General features: G+C 36.1%; 1 protein-coding gene across 1 annotated transcript in view; it reads right to left on the reverse strand.

Annotated features, from left to right (window-relative positions):
- Positions 1-89: 89 nt before the first annotated feature.
- The window catches only part of LOC121382003 (glycogen [starch] synthase-like), a 39,630-nt gene continuing 15,706 nt past the window's right edge, over positions 90-24,013 (reverse strand). Inside the window, exons 6-15 of the mRNA XM_041511468.1 lie at positions 18,479-18,596; positions 17,152-17,272; positions 16,836-17,002; positions 15,550-15,628; positions 14,348-14,461; positions 12,206-12,332; positions 11,583-11,740; positions 10,712-10,813; positions 9,339-9,410; positions 90-8,742 (exon numbers count right to left, since the gene is read on the reverse strand). Of these exons, the coding sequence (XP_041367402.1) occupies positions 8,578-8,742; positions 9,339-9,410; positions 10,712-10,813; positions 11,583-11,740; positions 12,206-12,332; positions 14,348-14,461; positions 15,550-15,628; positions 16,836-17,002; positions 17,152-17,272; positions 18,479-18,596 (1,223 nt within the window). The 3' untranslated portion in view covers positions 90-8,577. The remainder of the gene's footprint in view (positions 8,743-9,338; positions 9,411-10,711; positions 10,814-11,582; positions 11,741-12,205; positions 12,333-14,347; positions 14,462-15,549; positions 15,629-16,835; positions 17,003-17,151; positions 17,273-18,478; positions 18,597-24,013) is intronic.

Raw genomic sequence — 24,013 nt, forward strand, 5'->3', positions numbered from 1 at the left:
AAAATATATATATATATATATATATATATATAATATTCTATATATTTTTATTATCTGATTAATAACGCACAACACAAGACACAAGTATATTAGTATTTTATATTTTTATCATGATTATTGAAAGTAATGTTATACATTTTATTACATGTATTATTCTTCATTCCATAGTCTATGCTTATAAAACTTCACACAAAGCTCAAACTCGGATTCTGAGTTCAAAGCTGCAAGAAATTTGAACAGCATTAAAAGTTTGAGCCATAAATGTTTTATAAGCACAGGGCCAGAGGTGCTAAAATACTTGCATAATAAAACACACAATACAATGTTAACAATTCAAAACATATATCACATATTTCTTGTTACAAACTCTTCTTGTTTCTACTCACTGTGTACGTTATGTGTGTCTACACAAGATTGTCTAAGTATAAGAGTCAACATGGAGACAGATACTATGAAAACCATGAATACCATGAAGGCCGTTTCCAAACTTTACCAAAAAGCACAATCTATTCCCAACACATGCATTTACAGGTTTATTAAAAAAATTTATGTACAATTTTCATCATTGTACGATTATTATTCTCTGACCTCACTAGCTTTGTACGTTACATAATATAATGTATAATGACTACAGAGTACCAAGGAGTTTATCATCTATCGGTAATCAGTTTGACAAGTAGATGATGGCTTTGCCTGACAATCCAGAGTGAATTTCAGTTGATCAGTGGAAAAGCATAATGCCTCTATATTGATTCCTCTCACTAACCACTAACTCACTGTTCTGGACCGACAGCCCAGATAGCTGAGGTGTATGCCCAGGACAGCATGCCTGAACCATAATTGAATATAAGCATGAAAATAAGTTGAAATTAATCTCTCTCCATTAACCCATTGTCCTGAACAGAGGACCCACATAGTTGAGGTTTGTGCAGGAGCTTGAATCTTAACTGAATATGTGCAAAATAAAATTTCCTAAAAACCAGAGTAAGTTTCAATGCATTTTTGAAGAGGCTAGGCTACTATTACAGACTACTCTCACAAACTATTAACAACTAACCACTAACTCACTATCCTCAACAGATGACCCAGATAACTGAGGTCTCTGCTCAGAACAGCGAGCTTGAATTTTTATGGAATACATTTAAAAGCAAAATGAGAAGAAAAAAAACGGTTTTGGCACAGTGGAGGATTTACAGCAGTGATGGGAGTGAGTTAGAACTGTGTACACCCTTTATGGCAGAGGAAAGGAGAATGGAAGAACGATAAGGCAAGAGAGATGGAAAGGGGAAACATTATGGCTTAGAAATTGGAAATATGCTGCGTGCGATATCATTTCCATTAGTGGTAGATTATGGTGTGTTGTGACCAACATGGTAGAATTAATTACATTTAACAGAAAAATTATCAAGTGATTATAGCAATGAAGAGAAAAGATGAAAACACCTGTTCCTGTGATTACAAAGCTAAAGTAAGATTGTTGCTTCGAACCTAGCATGTCAAAACTTTATACTACATTCAGTTCACATAATGATGTGAGCTTATTTTGTTCTCACTAAGCAACTAACAAAGCTAAAGATATAGCTAATAATACACTTCAAAATAAAACTATTGTCTACCAAGTATATAAATGTTTTTAAGGGTACTGTTATGTTTCAATCTGAGTTAACACGTAACAAAAGAGTCAATACTGATTCAAATGAGACGTCTTCAAAACTTGTTTAGTCCAAGGTTTTCCTGAGGGTACAAAACAACTAATTTGTATCCTTTCTCTTTATCCCTGGCTTCATTTACATACTATAATATTGATGACAGATAAAAACACTCAGATTATTCCTAATTTTACTTGTACTCACAACTATAATCTCAAATAAAAATTAAAAACCTAACAAAACTTAATAAACTTGTCTAAATTAAGCTGAAATGTTTTTAAGTCGAATAATATAAGACATTTTTAATGTATTTTGCTTAGTGCAGAATTACATTTAAATTAGGTTCAAGAGGGAATGGGATTGATCCCCATTATACAAGAGGTTGTATTCTTCCACTTTAAGTGTGTGTGGGGGGGGGGGGGGGGGAGAGAAAGAAAGGGGAGGAATGTTTGTTTAATGACACCTCAGCACATTTTTAAACTACAGCTAGTTTGGTGCCTAATATTTGGTTATTTCAATGCTTCACAGAGAGAGAGAGAGAACGACAGAGAGAGAGAGAACGACGGAGAATAATAGTGAGGGAGGGTGGGAGGAACACCTATTGTCACATGGGCTACTCCTACAAAAGAATCAGTGAGGAATATTTCATATACACTTTGCCATAGACAGAACAACACATACCATAACAAGTCATAGGGGATGGGGAAACAACCCTGAGGCCACTGAGGGCAATCAATCCTATGACCCATCACATCCTGAGGCAAACTCGATACCACTGTGCTATCCACCCATGAGTAAGAGGAACAGCCAATGTGCAGTCATTCACACTCTAGACCATGTGTTAAAACTATGATGACACATTCACTAGCTACAGATTAAATAGTGTGCTGGGGTGTTATTAATCAACATTCCTTTCTTTTATTTTACAAAAATAGTACAATCTGCATGAAGATGCACTTTTATTTAAAAATAAATGGCAGTTTAGTTGCATGATTAAAACACAATATTGTTAAAGACATACAGTCCAGCAATACTGATTTAAACAGTTGGATTTTAGTTTTCTCACAATATTATAACAAATAGCTGGATTTTTTTTTTTTTTACAATATTTATAACAAACAGTTGGATTTTTATGTTCTTTTGCAATATTAATAACAATTTTTTTTTTGGCAAATAATGTAACAAGAATATGTAAATGTTACATAAGCATATTCAACAAGAATTCTTGCAACCTATTTTTACATATTATGTATATTTGCTCATTTACGAAAATAGTGTTTTTCCAATAAATATCACAACTCTAAATAATACTTAACAATGTCACTGCGTTTACACACTACACACAAACACTGAATGAAAACATGTAATATACCAGTTGTAATTACACACTAATTTGAACACAAATGAAGAAAACAATTGGTAGCGTTCTAACAAAACTGGAATAACATGCAGTTGATAAACACACAATTCATAAACACAACTCTATAAACATCAATTAATAGGCCGTTTACTGCACCAGGCTTTTTTTTCTTCAAATAATATTTTGATAATACACCAAACAACAAAAGAAAGGTGAATATTAATTTACATTTTTTTAATTTATCTAAAGTTATTCAGTTTGAATCACTGTTTACCAAATTTTATTAAAAAATTTTTTAAATTATATATAAATATATACACACACACACACACATTTGTATATATATATATATATATATGTGTGTGTGTGTGTGTGTGTGTGTGCGTGCGTACGTCTGTCTGTATGTATATGTATATGTATATGTATATGTATGCATTTCTTTTGATGTTTGGTATGTAATATTAATATTCCTGAACTTTATGCTCTATTCCTGTTGGCATTTACATTTTTAAAATATGTTTTTCAAGCAATACTATTACAATCATAACACTGATTAACACACAGGTATGAAACAACCAAAAACCACACATTAAGTTGAGTCTGAAAACAACAAACCCCTCCACACACATAATGACGGTACATTAATGTGTCTCATTTTTATGAAAAGTTTCCATTAAAAGAATCCAGCAACACTGAACAAGGGCAACTTTGCGATCTCATGATGTAAGAGAGCTTACCATAAGTCCCTTGTCTTACACACAAAACCACTTGTCCTGGGCAAGAGTCAATGTAGAGCCCTGGCTACCGATTTTCAAAGCTATCTTAAGAACTACAATATTGTAAAACCGTTGTTGAACTGACTATGACACACACCATAGCCTACAACAGTTCTACGATACCAATGCGCTAAGACAGCTTCAAAAATATGGACCCCTGCCCATTAATAGTTTTAACAATTAAAGTAGAACACTGTGATAGAACATGACAACAAAATCAGAAGGAAATATTATGTCTATTATGTTATTCAGGACAGAATTGTGCTAAATTCGCAGTCTGGTATTAAAAAACAATTAAATTACGACAATGTGAAATGAACACTTTAGTCCTGCTTGTAATCACTTCCCACAAAATATACCAGCTTATAAAACAACCATTGTCAGAGTACTGCAAAAGCTAAACATGTCCTAAGTTCAAGGGCCATAACTCTGTAAAAAAAAGAAAAGAATAAATCGCCACGAAAGCTATATGTGGGTCAGACAGACAGATGAAAACAAAACCTATAGACTACTTAAATTGAAACGGTAGGGGACTCACTGTTAACTAGAACCATAAAATATGAACAGTTCCTATTGTGAGAATGTGTAACCAGTACATGGACAGACATACACACAAAGACAGATGGATGTGTGGACACGCAGCTGAACGCTATGATCCTTTATACTATGATTCTTTCAAAATCCTCAACATTAAATGCACATGAATTTCATTCTTTCCTTCGACAAAAACAAAGCAACTGAAAAAAAACAAAAAAACAAAAAACCTACATTGTTTTTAACTTAATTTTATGCCTCACCCAAAATCAATGGTTATGCAACATCTAACCGTGCAGTAGTAAATCATGAGAGAAATTATATTCATTACCCATATAGGCAGAGAGAAGTAGGCAAAGAAAAATTATCTTTCCCTAGGAAAAAAAAAAGAATCTTCCCCTAGATATGTTTTAACATCGTAAACAGTACTTCACTACAGTCAGTTAATTGTGTGTAAGAATGGTTTCCATGGTGGAAGTCATGTCAACAACATAATCTATACATACGTCACAGCTATAACATAACACTGTCTCTTGTTCTCAACTTTCAAACTTGTTTTCAACAACAGTATCGCTTGAAAATCTTCCATAAAATGATAAACACTGAAAATGGGTATAAATAGAATACCCAACTCGCTACGTGGCAATACCGTTTATCTTGCACGAATGAACTGATGTGGTCCTCCCCAAGCCAAAAGCTCGGGAAGGACAACATTAATTCACTTGTGCAAGATAAACGGTATTGCCTCATAGCGAGTTGAGTATTCTCTAATTCTAACACAGCTAGAACATATTCATAATATTAAATTTTACAAAATTCATTTTACAAAAATTATAATAGTTAGGACAAAATCTAAAAGAATCATACTTTCAAATTATATCCCTCATACACAGCACTAAATACTCTCTGTTGGTAACAAACAAGTGTAAAAACTAAACTTCCTGAATACAGCAACCAGAACTTTTCATTTCCATAGTTTTACAGTAATTATATAATGGGTTATTGGCACTAAAACTGCTAATTACAATTAACGAATATGTACAAAAGTAAACACCATGCGTACAATGTTGAATTTCTACAGGTCTAGAATCAACATTAATATATAGCATTAGCACTAAAAAACAAATAGTTCATATCCCACTGACCCCTTTCCTTTTTCACTTTTGGGTTCCATCTGATTGTGTCCTACACTATCACTGTCCACCTCCACATCCCAATCCTTGTTTGTCAAACTTCCACCGGTACATGTTTCGTTTGAACATCAGCTGCTGTAGGCTTAATCAGATCACTTCAGAGAATATTCAGTAGCCTAGTTACTTCTGGCATTATTAAAAGGCACCTGTAGCCACCTACCTCTCAAATTAAATTATATATTTTGCAGCAGCAAACATGTTATTAGCACTAAAAATACTATTTGCAGATACCGGAATTATTTTTTTTGGTTACGGCTCCCACCATAATCATAAAATGATGTAATACAGACATTTGGGGATTCCATCTCATAATTTTATACTTCCAACAAAAAATCTCAGATTTGCAGCACATAATTTTGCTAAATCCGCAGCCTGAATGTGTATATTATCTAAAACGTGAAACTGAATTCTCATTCAGGACTGTATATAGTTACTCCGTATACTACAAAACTACTGCTAATACTACTAGAAAGCACTGGATATGTGTATATAACCATACTAGTAAAGCACCATCTTAATAACAATAATAAAAAAAGTAATAGCACAGTATTAATGAATACAGGGTAAACAAGTCATAGATGTTTTCAACAAGAACAAAAAGTGATTGTCAAACTAAAGCGTTAAGCGTGGACTATAATTAAACCTCTGTGGTATATCACAATTAATGATGTATTTGTAATATTCCAGCATTAATGTTCAAGAACAAATATAAACTATAACCATACTAAATATAAAATGGTTAAATAACTGAGGTATTTTTCTTTTCCTCAATCAACATGTACTTTGATTTAAAACAAAAATTCTTGACTTTTTTTCTTTAGGTAGGGGGGGGGGGGGTTTGGATGGTAATCTTTTTTAGCTAAGAGTAAAAAAACGATCGCACAACTTTTATAAACACTGGTTTTAGGTGACCATTCAAACTGTACTATATTTCACAATTTAAAAAATTTGAAAAAAATCATATGAGGTTTAAATAAATTGCTTTTTTCACAAGCCTTTCTTTTTGTTGTGTTTGGTTTACTACGAAAAATGAAAATGATGCACTAAATAAAACATCAAATTAGGCTACAGTTGTATATTTAGGGGGTATAGAAAAACAAAATCATATTTTAGAAATGAAATCCCACATTACAGCTACCGTATTGGAGTTAAAAATACATATAACACAAACATACAAACTCACATATAGGTACCGGTAATGCAATACGACTAATAATATATACTAGTACCTCTATAAATGGTCCATTTTTCAGATCTGAAAATCATCTGTAAAACACATCTAATAACAGATGGTTTTAATCCAGTACATTTTAGTGAAGACTGACAGATACATCAAAAAAACATATTTATTGGATGTAATAATTGCGAGTCTCACTCTACCCTATTTTAGGTAATGTAAAACAGACCTGATAAAAGCATCATTTTAGAGATGTATCTGTTTCTAGCATAAGATCTATTTCCTGACTAGTAATCACCAAAATGTCAAACAAAAAAGTGTAATGTCCATTTGACAATGTGTGGGACACAATGTTAGATAATGTTATTTAATATTAAAGTAAACTCATACTTAATGTCAAAACGGCCGTAACACATTGAGACATATTAAAGCCACATGTCCACTTGTTCAGACATGGGACACAAATGCACACATTTTGTGTGAATGTCCATTTATGTGGTTACCAATATGTTTTTGTATCCATAGCTACTGCTATATTATCCAGTTTGAAAAAATGTATCTGCAGATGTACACCAGATGACACTCCATTGTGGAGAAATACACAGTCGTATGTTATTTCACTGTGTGGGATTTTAGTCGTATCCATGTCTGCATACCACACACTACTTTAAGTCATGTGTTACATTATAATAATACACTACAACCTTGTTATGCCGTAAAAGTCATTTTACAGTGTTAAAATATAACTCCATTAAACACAGCGACATCTTACACAATGTGCTGCCTAATAACATACCGAAACCATGTTATACTCCATTAAACACAGTGACATATTACACAATGTTTTGCCTAATAACATACTGAAACCATGTTACACTGCAATGTTCATGTTACAACATAATGTTACTGCATAAAAGACAATGAGACACAACTCTTGTGGTACATAATACTCTAAAACCGTGCTATACTGCAACACTCAGTTCACAATGTTATAAATGTATTACAATGTTATTTCTTAGTAATAGCTGTTGAAGCATGGCTTCAATCTTGGGATAAGGACAGTCATCAATTAGTTTAAAAGTCACAGAATATAAATGGGCCAAATTTACCAAAAGTATTTATCCCTTAGACACATGTAACCTTCCTAAACAGTTGTGTATATTTAACAATTTAAGATAAACACAATAGTTTAGTTATGTGTAAATACATTATCATTGATCACGGAGGAGGGGGGTCACGGGGCCACCCTTCTTTAATTTTCACCCAGCGTGAATACTGATCAGGGAACATTTTGTTCAGTATAGCGTCACAATTCACTATGCAAGTTTCAGAGATCGCTACACAATTGTAAAATTGCTACATTACATAGGAGTTGCTAATCAATTTTCAATTGACTACAAATATTGGTAATCAAGATTTTGAAAAGAAAATGTTCCCTGATTATATTTTGTAAGCATTTAAGCCTTAAATGCAGGGCTAGGTCTGCCACTCTCCAAATTCACCTATTGCAAATTTTATCAATTGGTGAAGTTTATTTTAATTTGACAAAAGTAATTCATGTCATAATTGATATTTTGTTGAAATTAATTTTGCTTTTCTAAATAGATCATTTGGATACATTTTCTGCTCACCACAACCTAGCCCTAAATCACATCTAAAAATAGATGCTTAGCGATCAACTCTTTGATAAATCTGGCCCAGAGTTATTCCATATCTACTGACTTAATTAATGAAAGACATGAGATAACCACATCCAACACCTTTCTTGGTGATCATCACCATCACAAGCACACAACTGGGCAGATCAGTGCAGTTCGTTTGTCTAGGCTGCATATTCCAGCGACAATCTACACAGTAATGTAAACCTACAAAAGTTAAACTACTTGGACTATTTCTTGTTCTTGGTTTCATCCTCCAGCACGTAGTCCTCATCTTCATCATCATCCTCATCCTCAGCATCGTTCTCGTTGTCCGACGGAGCGGGGGTGGACGACCTGGACATCGAAGGCGACGACGGTTCAGACGCCGGTTTCGGATAATGAAAGTGTTTGCCCTGAAGACAAAAGAAAACTGTCACAAGCTTGGTGAACACTGCATCCAGAAATCCCACAAACAGTTGCTTTGTGTTATGATAGATGCTTTGTTTATTGGTATAGAATGAATGATGTTTAACAACACCGCAGCAGGTTTCCTGCCAGAGGATACAAAGGTAAAGTTATGTACCCTAAAATCTAGGAAATTAATGGATACATTTATAGAATTTTTAGAAAGATTATAGTAAGAGAACTGCTGCTTAAAAATTTGACAAAGTACACAAAATGCAGTGCAATTTCAAATAATTTCAAAACTATAACCACCTGGTAGGGACACTTATATCTGTTTTGTTTTTATATTCTGGCAGAAAAACTGACAAGCAGAAAATAAATTCTTTGTTATTGGGTTCAAACAAAGATAGCACTATGTGTATGATAACATTGAAGCCCAGTGATACCTGATCATTTCGAGCAGCAATGAATACAAATATTAAAAACAAACTATTTTTGTCAAACAATTTTAACTGTTTTTGAAAGTTAAATAACCACGATTAGAAAATGCACGAACAGCTGTATTTTCCCTACGAAGAACGACTTTCAGTCTACAGTTACTCACTGAAATGCTGTCATCAAGACACGCTTCTGGGTGAGTTTTCATCAGTGCTGATGCACGAGCCTTTCGGTAATACTACAAAAAAAATTAAAAATTCAAGTAAAACAGAAAAACAACAGTTCATTGATGACAAGGAAAAAACAATAACAGTTCAATAATGACAAGGGAAAAACAGTAACAGTTCACTGATAAAAGGGGGAAAATACTAGTTCAATGAAAATACTAGTTCAATGATCACAAGGGAAAAACAATAACAGTTCATTGATGACATGGGAAAAACAATAACAGTTCACTGATGACAAGGGGAAAACAATAACAGTTCAATGATAACAAGGAAAAAACAATAACAGTTCAATGATGACATGGGGAAAAACAGTAACAGTTCATTGATAACAAGGCAAAAACAATAACAGTTCAATGATGACGAGGGGAAAACAATAACAGTTCAATGATGACAAGGGAAAAACAATAACAGTTCACTGATGACAAGGAAAAAACAATAACAGTTCACCAACAAGAAGGGAAAAACAGTAACAGTTCAATGATGATAAGGGAAAAATAATAACAGTTCATTGATGACATGGGGAAAACAATAACAGTTCACTGATGACAAGGGGAAAACAATAACAGTTCAATGATAACAAGGAAAAAACAATAACAGTTCAATGATGACATGGGGAAAAACAGTAACAGTTCATTGATAACAAGGCAAAAACAATAACAGTTCAATGATGACGAGGGGAAAACAATAACAGTTCAATGATGACAAGGGAAAAACAATAACAGTTCACTGATGACAAGGAAAAAACAATAACAGTTCACCAACAAGAAGGGAAAAACAGTAACAGTTCAATGATGATAAGGGAAAAATAATAACAGTTCAATGATGACAAGGGAAAAACAATAACTTCATTGATGACAAGGGCAAAACAATAACAGTTCACCAACAACAAGGGAAAAACAGTAACAGTTCAAAGATGACAAGGGAAAAACAATAACAGTTCATTGATGACAAGGGAAAAACAATAACTTCATTGATGACAAGGGAAAAAAAATACTAGTTCAATGATGACAAGAGGGGAAACAACAGTTTACTGATGACAAGGGTAAAACAATAATACAAGTCTATAGATCACAAGGGATCTAGGGACAATCCATCGATGGTAAGGGAAAATAAGATCAAAAGTTTACTGCTTTAAAAAAAACTGCATATTATTTTTTTGAGACGAGCTATAAATGAGATATTTTAAATACAAATTTAAAGGGCTAATACATGCTCACTAATATAATATAATACAACTAAATGGTGTCAGTGATGAACCTGTTTTATTTATGGTCACTACATGAATTTATTAAGAGGGTGATAAAAGACTCACGACTCCCAGGTTTCGCCAGTCCAACAGTTCACTAAGTCGTTCAGTTCTGTTCCTCTGAATAATCCGCTGTCGCCGTGACAGACAGGTGAAGTCAAACATATTCTGAAACACAAATTATCAACAAGCTTAAATACAGCTTAAATTAATGAAGGAAAATATGCTGTGACTGAATTTTTCCAAATATGACCTCAACCCCTGCAATTAAGAAAATGGAGAAAACTTGGAGTGTTTTCTCTTTTATAGATATATTACCTGTCCTCAAACAAGTGCACTCCCCCCCCCACTTCCTACGACAAAAAAAAATTCAAACCTGAATATAGTCCAAGGCAAAAACGTGCCATGGTCAACTGCAGGTATTATATCTTCAGTTTAACAGTTTTTACAATTTTGTTATACTACTTTCATTAAAAAACATGCATTCAAATTTCCATATCTCCTAACTTCAAGGGCCATAACTGAAAAATCAGTAAATCACCCTGAAAATTAAACTTGGTCTGTAACAGTACATAATAAAGCTATATACAAAATTCCATCTCAATATCTTTAGGCATTATAAACAAAAAACGTCCAGAAAACAAATGTTCATATCATAGCCTGTAACTGTGTGATAAATAGGTAAACTGCCATGAAAGTTAAACTTGATGTGTAACAAAACATGATAAAGCTATGCATAAAATTTCATCTCAATCTCCTGAGGCATTGTGAAATAAAAGATCCAGATAACTATATATGGAACAGACAGACGGACGATGTGATGTAATTTTTAAAAATAAAAAAGGGAATTCCCCATAAAAAGTTCCAGTCCTAATCACACAAATGTGTGATACAAGATATATGATTGAATGGGTATGTGATACAAGTTTGTACCAACCTGAGCTAACATCTGAACAGATTCTTCGGGACTCTTGAATCGCCGATCAATGATGTAGATGCCGTAAGACTTGGGGTCCGCTATATGGTCATGCATGAAGCACCCAAATCCAGACAGATTCGTCGTTATGCTGGGAATTCCCATCACGGTGCACTCCGCTAATAATTAAAGGAAAGGAATGTTTAAACAACACCTCAGAACATCATTAAACTATGGTCTAACGTGGTTATTTTGACACTTGGCAGAGAGAAAGAGAGGATTCCTGCTGACACGGCATAGGTTACTGATGCTGATAAAAGCAGCAGGTGATCTTTTACATACACTTTCCCACAGACAGGACAGGTTATTCAGGGATAGCACTGGATGAGCAGGACATTTTGTCAAAGTACCTGTTAAACTTTTAAAAAGTGCACAAACTGTTATTTTGAAGGAAAAAATTTATTATTTTATGAAATTAATTTTCAATTAAAAATAAAATTTGTTAATTATTTTTAAAATTTGCAATTGGTGAATTTGGTGAGTGCCAGAACTAGCCCTATTGCTGCGATAATGATCAATTTATCCACACTGTACAAAGAGACCGAATGTTATATCAAACTGAATAAACAGAACTTGGCACCCGCCTGGTGTGTAGCCCCAGGGCTCGTAGTATGAAGGGAAAACTCCGAGATGACATCCTCGAACGAAATCCTCATAGTCTAAACCAAACAGAGGGTTTGTGGAGTTGAGAAACTCCGGGTGAAACACCACCTGAAACAAGAGAAAGAAAACCACCCATCATTGTATTGGCTTTATAAAGATTAGTCACAGTAACTGGACAGCTTGGAAAGATTTTCATCATCACAATATATACTGACGTCCAAAAGAAAGTATACCAAAAAAAAAGTATTTAAATTCCTTTATAATTTGGATTATGGAAATGAAATGGTGGTTAAAAATTTCGCCCAAGTACAACCAAATGTATCCAATCACCTAAAGCCAGTGAAATTGTCAATTTTCATAAAAAAAACATGCATATTGCTACAACGACATCTGCACCCATATAACAAAATGCATGTGTTAAACTGGTATAAAAATCTCTTGAAACTGCACATTAGTAACACAGTACCCGGAAGCACACAAGAAATGCCTCGTTTGTCAGCAGCACAGAGAGAGAGAGAGCCATTGGTATGGCCCAGCTGGGAGCCACGCATGACCACATTGCAAGAACATTCGCTTGTACCCGTGCTACCATAACCAGGTTGATGGAACGTTTTCGGCAGACAGGGCAGACAAGTGATAGGGCTAGGAGTGGAAGACCACGTGTGACCACGCCCATTCAAGACCATTACTTGCACATTCTCCATCTCCGAAATCGCTTCATCCCCATGACTACATCGGCATCAACAGCATTAGGACATCGTGTTAGTCGACAGACAGTGTCAATACGATTACGGGAACATGGTATTCGAGTACGTCGACCCTATTGTAGAGTTACGTTAACGCAACAACACCAACATTACAAATTGATATGGGCCAGGAGGCATCATCGTTGGCAAGTGCGAGACTGGCGACAAGTTATGAACCCCATCGAACATTTGTGGGATCATTTTGACAGACAAATCAGAAGACGACCAGTACCACCACCCAACCGTCAGGACGGAAAGAGCTTTAATTGACGAATGGCAACGGATTCCCGCTAACATCATCCGGCGCTTGACGTCATCAATGCGGCGATGTGTTGTGACATGCATTGATGCACACGGTGGACCTACTTGCTATTAATCCAATGTTTAGTGACTTTGCAGACACTTAACATACTGTTGTTGAAAAACTGTTCTGACAGTGACTTCGTGAATCATCTCATTTTGACCCCATGTGTCTTTGTAGCACAGTTTCTTAAACATTTTATGCTTTTATTGAATGAAATTTTGTTCACAGCATGCCAAAACACCACTCTCATGAATATATATCTTTTGAACATGCAACATGTTTTGGTTTTTCTTCAGTAGTCTCTCAGAGTCTTGGTATAGTTTCTTTTGGACGTCAGTATAGTCAAGGCTGACAAAGTGTATAACAGGCTATTACATAGAGAATACTACATGAGTGGCTGTTAGATACCATTTATCTTATAAGTTGTTTAAAACATATCAAACAAGCAAAAGAGAGTTGGATACCTTTTTAAATGAGTTGTAAGATAAATGGTATTCAACAGACATACATAAATAGTTTTCTATTTCTTTCATATCTCCTAAAACTAGGTTTAAAATAAATTTAAATGTCTTTTCCAAGTAAATCTTATTTATGGCGCTTGTGGTTGCAGTAACTTATGCATCACATAGATACCCATTTTAGGTTGATGTATATGTCACAGTGCAATCAATTTCGCTCATGCCTTCTTTGATTGGATGGTTAGCATCTAAGAACAACCAGTCATACGTCTTTAATTCAATAATGGAAATATATTGGTGTGTGTTATTATAAGTAACAAATGATGTTCTGATCAAAGGGTGTGTAAGAAATTTGTTTTATCAATGTAAAATCAAGTTTTGATTATAAATATTAACGCTGTGGAAACGTTATTAATCATATGCTAATGGATGTCAAACATGTGGCAATTTTGAGAAATAACCCAAATAAGCCCATCAATGGTGATCAATCTTAAGACTAACCACTCACCAGGTGAACACTTTACCAGTTGGCTACGTCCCGCCCCAGTGGAAAAGGAAAAGAACATAAGGCGTTCAACACTCATATTTCTAATAAACAGCAAAAACAAGTCGAACCTTGACTCTATCTTCGCTGTTGTTGAAGAGGTGACATCTTCGCAAAGCATTCAAAACTTGGTCATTATAGTCATCAATAACATTGTGGGTACAGATTGGCGGTAGACTTTGTCTCTGAAATACAAACACACAGATTACCAGTCACATCGCTGATACCATGGTTATCAGTTTTATCACCTACATCACTGTCAGGCTTTCTGCCAGAAAATAATTTGAGGGTACGAAATAAAACAACACACACCATAAATGTCTATACTAGGTGGTTACCGATTTGAAATGTCTTGAAATTACACACCGCATTTCATGCACTTTGGTAAATTCTAAACAACAATTCTCTTACTAACACTGGTCTTAAATTAAAAAATATATCCACTAATTTCCTAGATTTTTAAAGTACGTTATTTTACCCTCTGTACAATCTGGCAGCAATCCTGATTGTAAATTTATATTTCCTACTCTAAGGCCCAAAATGCACTAAAGCTGGGTCTGAGTCCGAGTGGTACCAGACAACAAGTAAACACGCTGAACTGATTATGAAAAAACCCACACAGAATATGTGCTACACAAACTACAGATCTGGCACTGACAACATAGAACATGCGCTGTATTTTCACTGTGCCAAAATAGCAGCTGCACAATGTTCAAATCCTACTTTTTCATTTTTCTTAATAAACAACAGGAATCAATGTGGAATTGTTGGTGTTTATCGAAGAAATTTTTGTTTTAATTATAAAAGCAGTTAATACATAAATCATAACAGATCCAGACATCAATATGCACCAAACAGGGTGGGTAGAGTTTACAAAGCCTGTTTATGTCTTACACGCGTATAACTACATACATTTACAATGCTTAAACAGCTGCATTTAAGAAAAACAGCCTAGGAAATTCGGCCCGGTGTCTTAGTCACACTCACCAGATCCAACCCAGCTTCGATGTGGTTTGGGCCTAAAATTAACACAAATCTTTTTTTATTTTACAGAATGATGGAACCAACTCATTTCGTTTTCATTACAAAAGTGAGAAGTGAATGGAAAATAAAGAATCAGCCAGAAATCTGAGGAAACAAATAAAATAAACTTAGAGGCTTGAGCCCCGTTCCACGAATCATTTTTAGCTCTAAGATCGCTTTGTGAAACAGGGCCCTGATCTCGAGCAATGATTTTGGTCTGAACAGTGAAATAATGTTAAATGACGGTTACCTGTGCCGCAAATATACATCGTTTGAGACGGACAATGTCATCCTGCTCCATCAAATCATCACCAGTGGGTAAATTGCCTCTGAAATAATCAATTAAATTAGCAAAAATCTATCCATTTATTATCTAATATATGTTTTTTGAAAATTTAAATATTTTAAATACAGTACCAAACAAGCATTCTGAGAGTATTGCTAAAGTAATACTTGTTCCCTACCGGGGAAAACAAATGTTCATATCTCCTAAATGCAAGGGATACAACTCTGTGAAAACATTTAATTAAGATGATCTGAAACAGTACGTGATAAAGTTATACACAAAATTTCATCTCAATATCTTGAGGCATTGTAAAAAAAAAGTGTTTGAAAAACAAATTTGCATATCAATTAATAAATATTTCGGATGTTCAAATGTTCATATCTCCCAAATTCAAGGGCCATAACTCTGGGCAAAATGGATAAATTACATGAAAGTCAAACCCGATCTGTAACAGAACATGACAAATCTATACACAAATTTTCGACTCAATATCTTAAGGCATTGTAAAAAAATTAATAATTGAAAAACAAATTTGTAATGACAAAGATATCAAATTGCTGCAAGTTTCTGACACATCATAAATAAATAAAACTACAAATGAAAAAAAACCCAATACAATAAAAATTAGTGCTTGTGAAATGACACAAAATAAGATGGCAAATTATTAGCAAATATTATTAAGTTAGAATAGGACTAAAAAGTATCTGAATCAGAACTCTGAAATAAGAACCAAATATGGCCAAAAATATTTTATTTTATAAAGACAGTAACAGCCATACTTGCTATCTATAGATGTAATTTTAACTCTTTATGCCTGCTATATTCATAAAAACATTACAAAAGAATGATAAAATGTGTCGCCATTATCAGATTTCATTGAGGTAGTTAATTTTTCTAATCTTTGGTTCGAGACCATCAGGTACATACTAGCATATTTTGTTATTCCCATTTCAATCTGGTATAGACAGAATCCTCGGTCACTAGTCAGAAGTGTTGACATGTACTAATGGTTTTTTTTTTTTTTGTTCAGCTAATTATTTCATTAATTCTGTTTTATTGTTTGGTTCCAGACCATTACAAACATACTAGCATATTTCGTTAGTCCTATCTCAATTTGGTCCAGACAGAATGTTAAGTCACTAGTCAGAATTACTGAAATGTGCTGACAGTTACTGTAATGTTTTTGTGGGGTTTTTTTTTTTTTTTTGGGGGGGGGGGGGGGGTCCTTTTTTTTTTTCAAGAACACTTACTGTAAACAAATTTCAAAGATTCGTTTTCCGATTTGATTCTGGACATGACTGACCGTGTCCTTCAGTTGCTTGGCAATAGCCTGACCTCTCAGAGACTCCACGTTGAAGTTGTTTGTCCGAGCAGGAAGAATCAAAAATGCCACAACCGTCATATCACTTCCAGCTTCCTGATACAGAAAGAAAAACAACAATGACATGGAATTAAGTGTTTTACCTAAAAAAAACATTCAATGAAAACAATTCAATTAAATTTTTTATTAAATAAAAAATTTCTAAATTTAAAATATAAAAGGTCATAAGAAATTTATGTTCGTACCTTCATGAAGTGATTTAATCGAGCTAAAGCTTCAATAAACATGTCAACACCTTTGTTAGAAAATTCGTATCGGCCCGCTATGAAGAAATATAGCGTCCGGTCCAGATCAAAGTCATAGTGACTGGAAAAAAACAAACAAATGCAACATGAAGTAAAGTTGAAATGTCTACATTGTATTTCACTCAATAGTATCAAACCAAAACAAATTCTGTAACAATTAATTAATTAAAGATCTCAAGGTTACTCTTATGATAAATCAGGCCTTCGAATTTGACGGAAATGATCGTTTCCGGTACCGTGTTGGTAGTGTCAGTATAATTGCAGAACAGAAACTTTGTTTTCCATGATTATTATATCAAGTACGACTATTCAACAAAAATAATATACATTATATATAAAACAAATTTGAAACAGTTTCTGATGGGTTCTTATGATCACAAGGCATGGAACCGAAAAAGTGTTTGAAATCCTATGGCCCGTAAAGAGAGAATAATACACGAGTGGCCGTTAGATACCATTTATCTTACAAGTTGTTTTAAAATGTATCTAATGAGTGAAAGTGAGTTTCATACGTTTTTAAATGAGTTGTAAGATAAATGGTATCCTAACGGATACGAATATATTCTCCTATTTCTTACATATCCTCAAAAACCAGGTTTTAAGCAAATTTTAACATCTTTTTCGACTAAAAGATATTTACAGCCCTTGCATTTAAGTGTCACACACAAATGATTGTCAGATTAACTATACTTCACAGCGTAATCGATTTCGATCGTGCTGTTCTTTCATTGGATGTATGGCACTGGTGACCTGGTCATCACCTAGGAGCAGCCAGTTGTATGTCTTGAAACTGTTAACACACATACATGTGTAAAGAAGTATGTGTTATCAAAAATAACGAACGATGTTCTCACCAATGGGTGTGTAAGAAAATTAAAATAATACTGTAAATTAGAATATAGCTTAAAACAAATTATGAGTAAGCTATTTTATAACAAAGCTGAAGTAAAGTGTAACTATATTTAGAGTGAAACACTCAATCATCATAAAGAGACTAATGTCTCTAAACTGAATTGTTAATATGTCAACAGACTAGATTTATTTACATTCTAAAATCACCAATATTTATCAATTACAATAAAGAAATTTACACATTATATGTACTTCAAATTAAACTGGTATTTTTTTAAGCCAGTCACTGATTTTGTGTGAAATATAAAATAATTTCCTTTTAAACAGCAATTGTGTCATAATTGTCTGCAACAGATATGTAAAAATAGTTAAGAAGGCTGTTTTGAAATTGGTAAAAACATATATTTAAAAATACCCATAAAAATGTCCTCTAATAAAGTCTGAGATTTTTTCCTTGTAGATGGCATGTAGATTCTGAAACTCATGGAGTGCACTAAATTTGATAACATTTAGTCCGTTTGGTGTTATAACATCTGGAAAAAAATTGGATTAAATGATTATTTGTATTCTAAGAAGACATAGTAAAAGTTTAAAATATATAATATATATACACACATGTATATACATTCATAGACAAAACAATTTTTTTTGGTGGTAATTATTCATTAATTAAACAATACTGAAACAACTGTAAGGCATAATCATTATAAATATACTAGATGTAACCCATTCTTTGCATGGGACAGTTGAGATAGGAGTGTGGTGGTCTAACACTGGGCGTTTCCAAAAATACGACCACTGTGTAGGTAGCCAACCTCATCAGTCAAGGCTATATACACAGCCGCCATGTATATTATATAGCCACTGCTATGTTAAGTGAAAAAGATGGCAACATTCATTGAGGTTGTATTTATGGAATTCATCTTTGTACGCAATATTTAGCACAATTTGTATATGGTACTCGACAGACCTGAGCAAAAAACAAATCCTTGCTACATGTGGTATTGTGCAAGTACAAAATAGGTGGGTTGGTAATTCAGATCAAAAGAGAAGCAATCAGAAGAATTAGAAATTGTTAAAAAGGACTTGCATATCACATGATAGACCTCACAAAAATATTCATAAATATACAGCCTCTTAATATGGCATCAATTTTTTTATTACAATGATCTTTAAATGAGATTCCATAAGAAAAGTATGGCAAAAACAGAATACTACAAATTACATGCTATACGAGTCACACACTGATTAATTAATTATTGGCTACTGGATGTTAAATGTTTGGTAATTGTAACATAGTTTTCACATGTTTCCATTAGTAGCAAGGGATCTTCTACGTGCCCTTTCACACAGACAGGACAGCTCATAGCAGTCTTTGATATACCAGAGGCAGGATGCAGCCAACTGATAAATGCCCTTTCACACAGACAGGACAGCTCATAGCAGTCTTTGATATACCAGAGGCAGGATGCAGCCTACTGATAAATGCCCTTTCACACTGACAGACAGCTCATAGCAGTCTTTGATATACCAGAGGCAGGATGCAGCCAACTGATAAATGCCCTTTCACACACACAGACAGACAGCTCATAGCAGTCTTTGATATACCAGAGGCAGGATGCAGCCTACTGATAAATGCCCTTTCACACAGACAGGACAGCTCATAGCAGTCTTTGATATACCAGAGGCAGGATGTAGCCTACTGATAAATGCCCTTTCACACACACAGACAGACAGCTCATAGCAGTCTTTGATATACCAGAGGCAGGATGTAGCCAACTGATAAATGTCCTTTCACACACACAGACAGACAGCTCATAGCAGTCTTTGATATACCAGAGGCAGGATGCAGCCTACTGATAAATGCCCTTTCACACAGACAGGACAGCTCATAGCAGTCTTTGATATACCAGAGGCAGGATGTAGCCAACTGATAAATGCCCTTTCACACAGACAGGACAGCTCATAGCAGTCTTTGATATACCAGAGGCAGGATGTAGCCTACTGATAAATGCCCTTTCACACAGACAGACAGCTCATAGCAGTCTTTGATATACCAGAGGCAGGATGTAGCCTACTGATAAATGCCCTTTCACACAGACAGACAGCTCATAGCAGTCTTTGATATACCAGAGGCAGGATGTAGCCTACTGATAAATGCCCTTTCACACACACAGACAGACAGCTCATAGCAGTCTTTGATATACCAGAGGCAGGATGTAGCCTACTGATAAATGCCCTTTCACACAGACAGACAGCTCATAGCAGTCTTTGATATACCAGAGGCAGGATGTAGCCAACTGATAAATGCCCTTTAACACAGACAGACAGGACAGCTCATAGCAGTCTTTGATATATACCAGAGGCAGGATGTAGCCTACTGATAAATGCCCTTTCACACACACAGACAGACAGCTCATAGCAGTCTTTGATATACCAGAGGCAGGATGTAGCCTACTGATAAATGCCCTTTCACACAGACAGACAGGACAGCTCATAGCAGTCTTTGATATACCAGAGGCAGGATGTAGCCAACTGATAAATGTCCTTTCACACAGACAGACAGGACAGCTCATAGCAGTCTTTGATATACCAGAGGCAGGATGTAGCCTACTGATAAATGCCCTTTCACACACACAGACAGGACAGCTCATAGCAGTCTTTGATATACCAGAGGCAGGATGCAGCCAACTGATAAATGCCCTTTCACACAGACAGGACAGCTCATAGCAGTCTTTGATATACCAGAGGCAGGATGTAGCCTACTGATAAATGCCCTTTCACACAGACAGACAGCTCATAGCAGTCTTTGATATACCAGAGGCAGGATGTAGCCAACTGATAAATGTCCTTTCACACAGACAGACAGGACAGCTCATAGCAGTCTTTGATATACCAGAGGCAGGATGTAGCCTACTGATAAATGCCCTTTCACACAGACAGACAGCTCATAGCAGTCTTTGATATACCAGAGGCAGGATGTAGCCAACTGATAAATGCCCTTTCACACAGACAGACAGGACAGCTCATAGCAGTCTTTGATATACCAGAGGCAGGATGTAGCCTACTGATAAATGCCCTTTCACACACACAGACAGACAGCTCATAGCAGTCTTTGATATACCAGAGGCAGGATGTAGCCTACTGATAAATGCCCTTTCACACAGACAGACAGCTCATAGCAGTCTTTGATATACCAGAGGCAGGATGTAGCCAACTGATAAATGTCCTTTCACACAGACAGACAGGACAGCTCATAGCAGTCTTTGATATACCAGAGGCAGGATGTAGCCAACTGATAAATGCCCTTTCACACACACAGACAGGACAGCTCATAGCAGTCTTTGATATACCAGAGGCAGGATGCAGCCAACTGATAAATGCCCTTTCACACAGACAGGACAGCTCATAGCAGTCTTTGATATACCAGAGGCAGGATGTAGCCTACTGATAAATGCCCTTTCACACAGACAGACAGCTCATAGCAGTCTTTGATATACCAGAGGCAGGATGTAGCCAACTGATAAATGTCCTTTCACACAGACAGACAGGACAGCTCATAGCAGTCTTTGATATACCAGAGGCAGGATGTAGCCTACTGATAAATGCCCTTTCACACAGACAGACAGCTCATAGCAGTCTTTGATATACCAGAGGCAGGATGTAGCCAACTGATAAATGCCCTTTCACACAGACAGACAGGACAGCTCATAGCAGTCTTTGATATACCAGAGGCAGGATGTAGCCTACTGATAAATGCCCTTTCACACACACAGACAGACAGCTCATAGCAGTCTTTGATATACCAGAGGCAGGATGTAGCCAACTGATAAATGCCCTTTCACACACACAGACAGACAGCTCATAGCAGTCTTTGATATACCAGAGGCAGGATGTAGCCAACTGATAAATGTCCTTTCACACACACAGACAGACAGCTCATAGCAGTCTTTGATATACCAGAGGCAGGATGTAGCCTACTGATAAATGCCCTTTCACACAGACAGACAGCTCATAGCAGTCTTTGATATACCAGAGGCAGGATGTAGCCAACTGATAAATGCCCTTTAACACAGACAGACAGGACAGCTCATAGCAGTCTTTGATATACCAGAGGCAGGATGTAGCCTACTGATAAATGCCCTTTCACACAGACAGACAGCTCATAGCAGTCTTTGATATACCAGAGGCAGGATGTAGCCAACTGATAAATGTCCTTTCACACAGACAGACAGGACAGCTCATAGCAGTCTTTGATATACCAGAGGCAGGATGTAGCCTACTGATAAATGCCCTTTCACACAGACAGACAGCTCATAGCAGTCTTTGATATACCAGAGGCAGGATGTAGCCAACTGATAAATGCCCTTTCACACAGACAGACAGGACAGCTCATAGCAGTCTTTGATATACCAGAGGCAGGATGTAGCCTACTGATAAATGCCCTTTCACACACACAGACAGACAGCTCATAGCAGTCTTTGATATACCAGAGGCAGGATGTAGCCAACTGATAAATGCCCTTTCACACACAGACAGACAGCTCATAGCAGTCTTTGATATACCAGAGGCAGGATGTAGCCAACTGATAAATGTCCTTTCACACACACAGACAGACAGCTCATAGCAGTCTTTGATATACCAGAGGCAGGATGTAGCCTACTGATAAATGCCCTTTCACACAGACAGACAGCTCATAGCAGTCTTTGATATACCAGAGGCAGGATGTAGCCAACTGATAAATGCCCTTTAACACAGACAGACAGGACAGCTCATAGCAGTCTTTGATATACCAGAGGCAGGATGTAGCCTACTGATAAATGCCCTTTCACACACACAGACAGACAGCTCATAGCAGTCTTTGATATACCAGAGGCAGGATGTAGCCTACTGATAAATGCCCTTTCACACAGACAGACAGGACAGCTCATAGCAGTCTTTGATATACCAGAGGCAGGATGTAGCCAACTGATAAATGCCCTTTCACACAGACAGACAGGACAGCTCATAGCAGTCTTTGATATACCAGAGGCAGGATGTAGCCTACTGATAAATGCCCTTTCACACACACAGACAGACAGCTCATAGCAGTCTTTGATATACCAGAGGCAGGATGTAGCCAACTGATAAATGCCCTTTCAACACACACAGACAGGACAGCTCATAGCAGTCTTTGATATACCAGAGGCAGGATGTAGCCTACTGATAAATGCCCTTTCACACAGACAGACAGCTCATAGCAGTCTTTGATATACCAGAGGCAGGATGTAGCCAACTGATAAATGCCCTTTCACACAGACAGACAGGACAGCTCATAGCAGTCTTTGATATACCAGAGGCAGGATGTAGCCTACTGATAAATGCCCTTTCACACAGACAGACAGCTCATAGCAGTCTTTGATATACCAGAGGCAGGATGTAGCCAACTGATAAATGCCCTTTCACACAGACAGACAGGACAGCTCATAGCAGTCTTTGATATACCAGAGGCAGGATGTAGCCAACTGATAAATGTCCTTTCACACACACAGACAGACAGCTCATAGCAGTCTTTGATATACCAGAGGCAGGATGTAGCCAACTGATAAATGCCCTTTAACACAGACAGACAGCTCATAGCAGTCTTTGATATACCAGAGGCAGGATGTAGCCTACTGATAAATGCCCTTTAACACAGACAGACAGGACAGCTCATAGCAGTCTTTGATATACCAGAGGCAGGATGTAGCCTACTGATAAATGCCCTTTCACACAGACAGACAGCTCATAGCAGTCTTTGATATACCAGAGGCAGGATGTAGCCAACTGATAAATGCCCTTTAACACAGACAGACAGGACAGCTCATAGCAGTCTTTGATATACCAGAGGCAGGATGTAGCCTACTGATAAATGCCCTTTCACACACACAGACAGACAGCTCATAGCAGTCTTTGATATACCAGAGGCAGG

This window comes from Gigantopelta aegis, chromosome 9, assembly GCF_016097555.1.
Source record: "Gigantopelta aegis isolate Gae_Host chromosome 9, Gae_host_genome, whole genome shotgun sequence".
Taxonomy (NCBI): domain Eukaryota; kingdom Metazoa; phylum Mollusca; class Gastropoda; order Neomphalida; family Peltospiridae; genus Gigantopelta; species Gigantopelta aegis.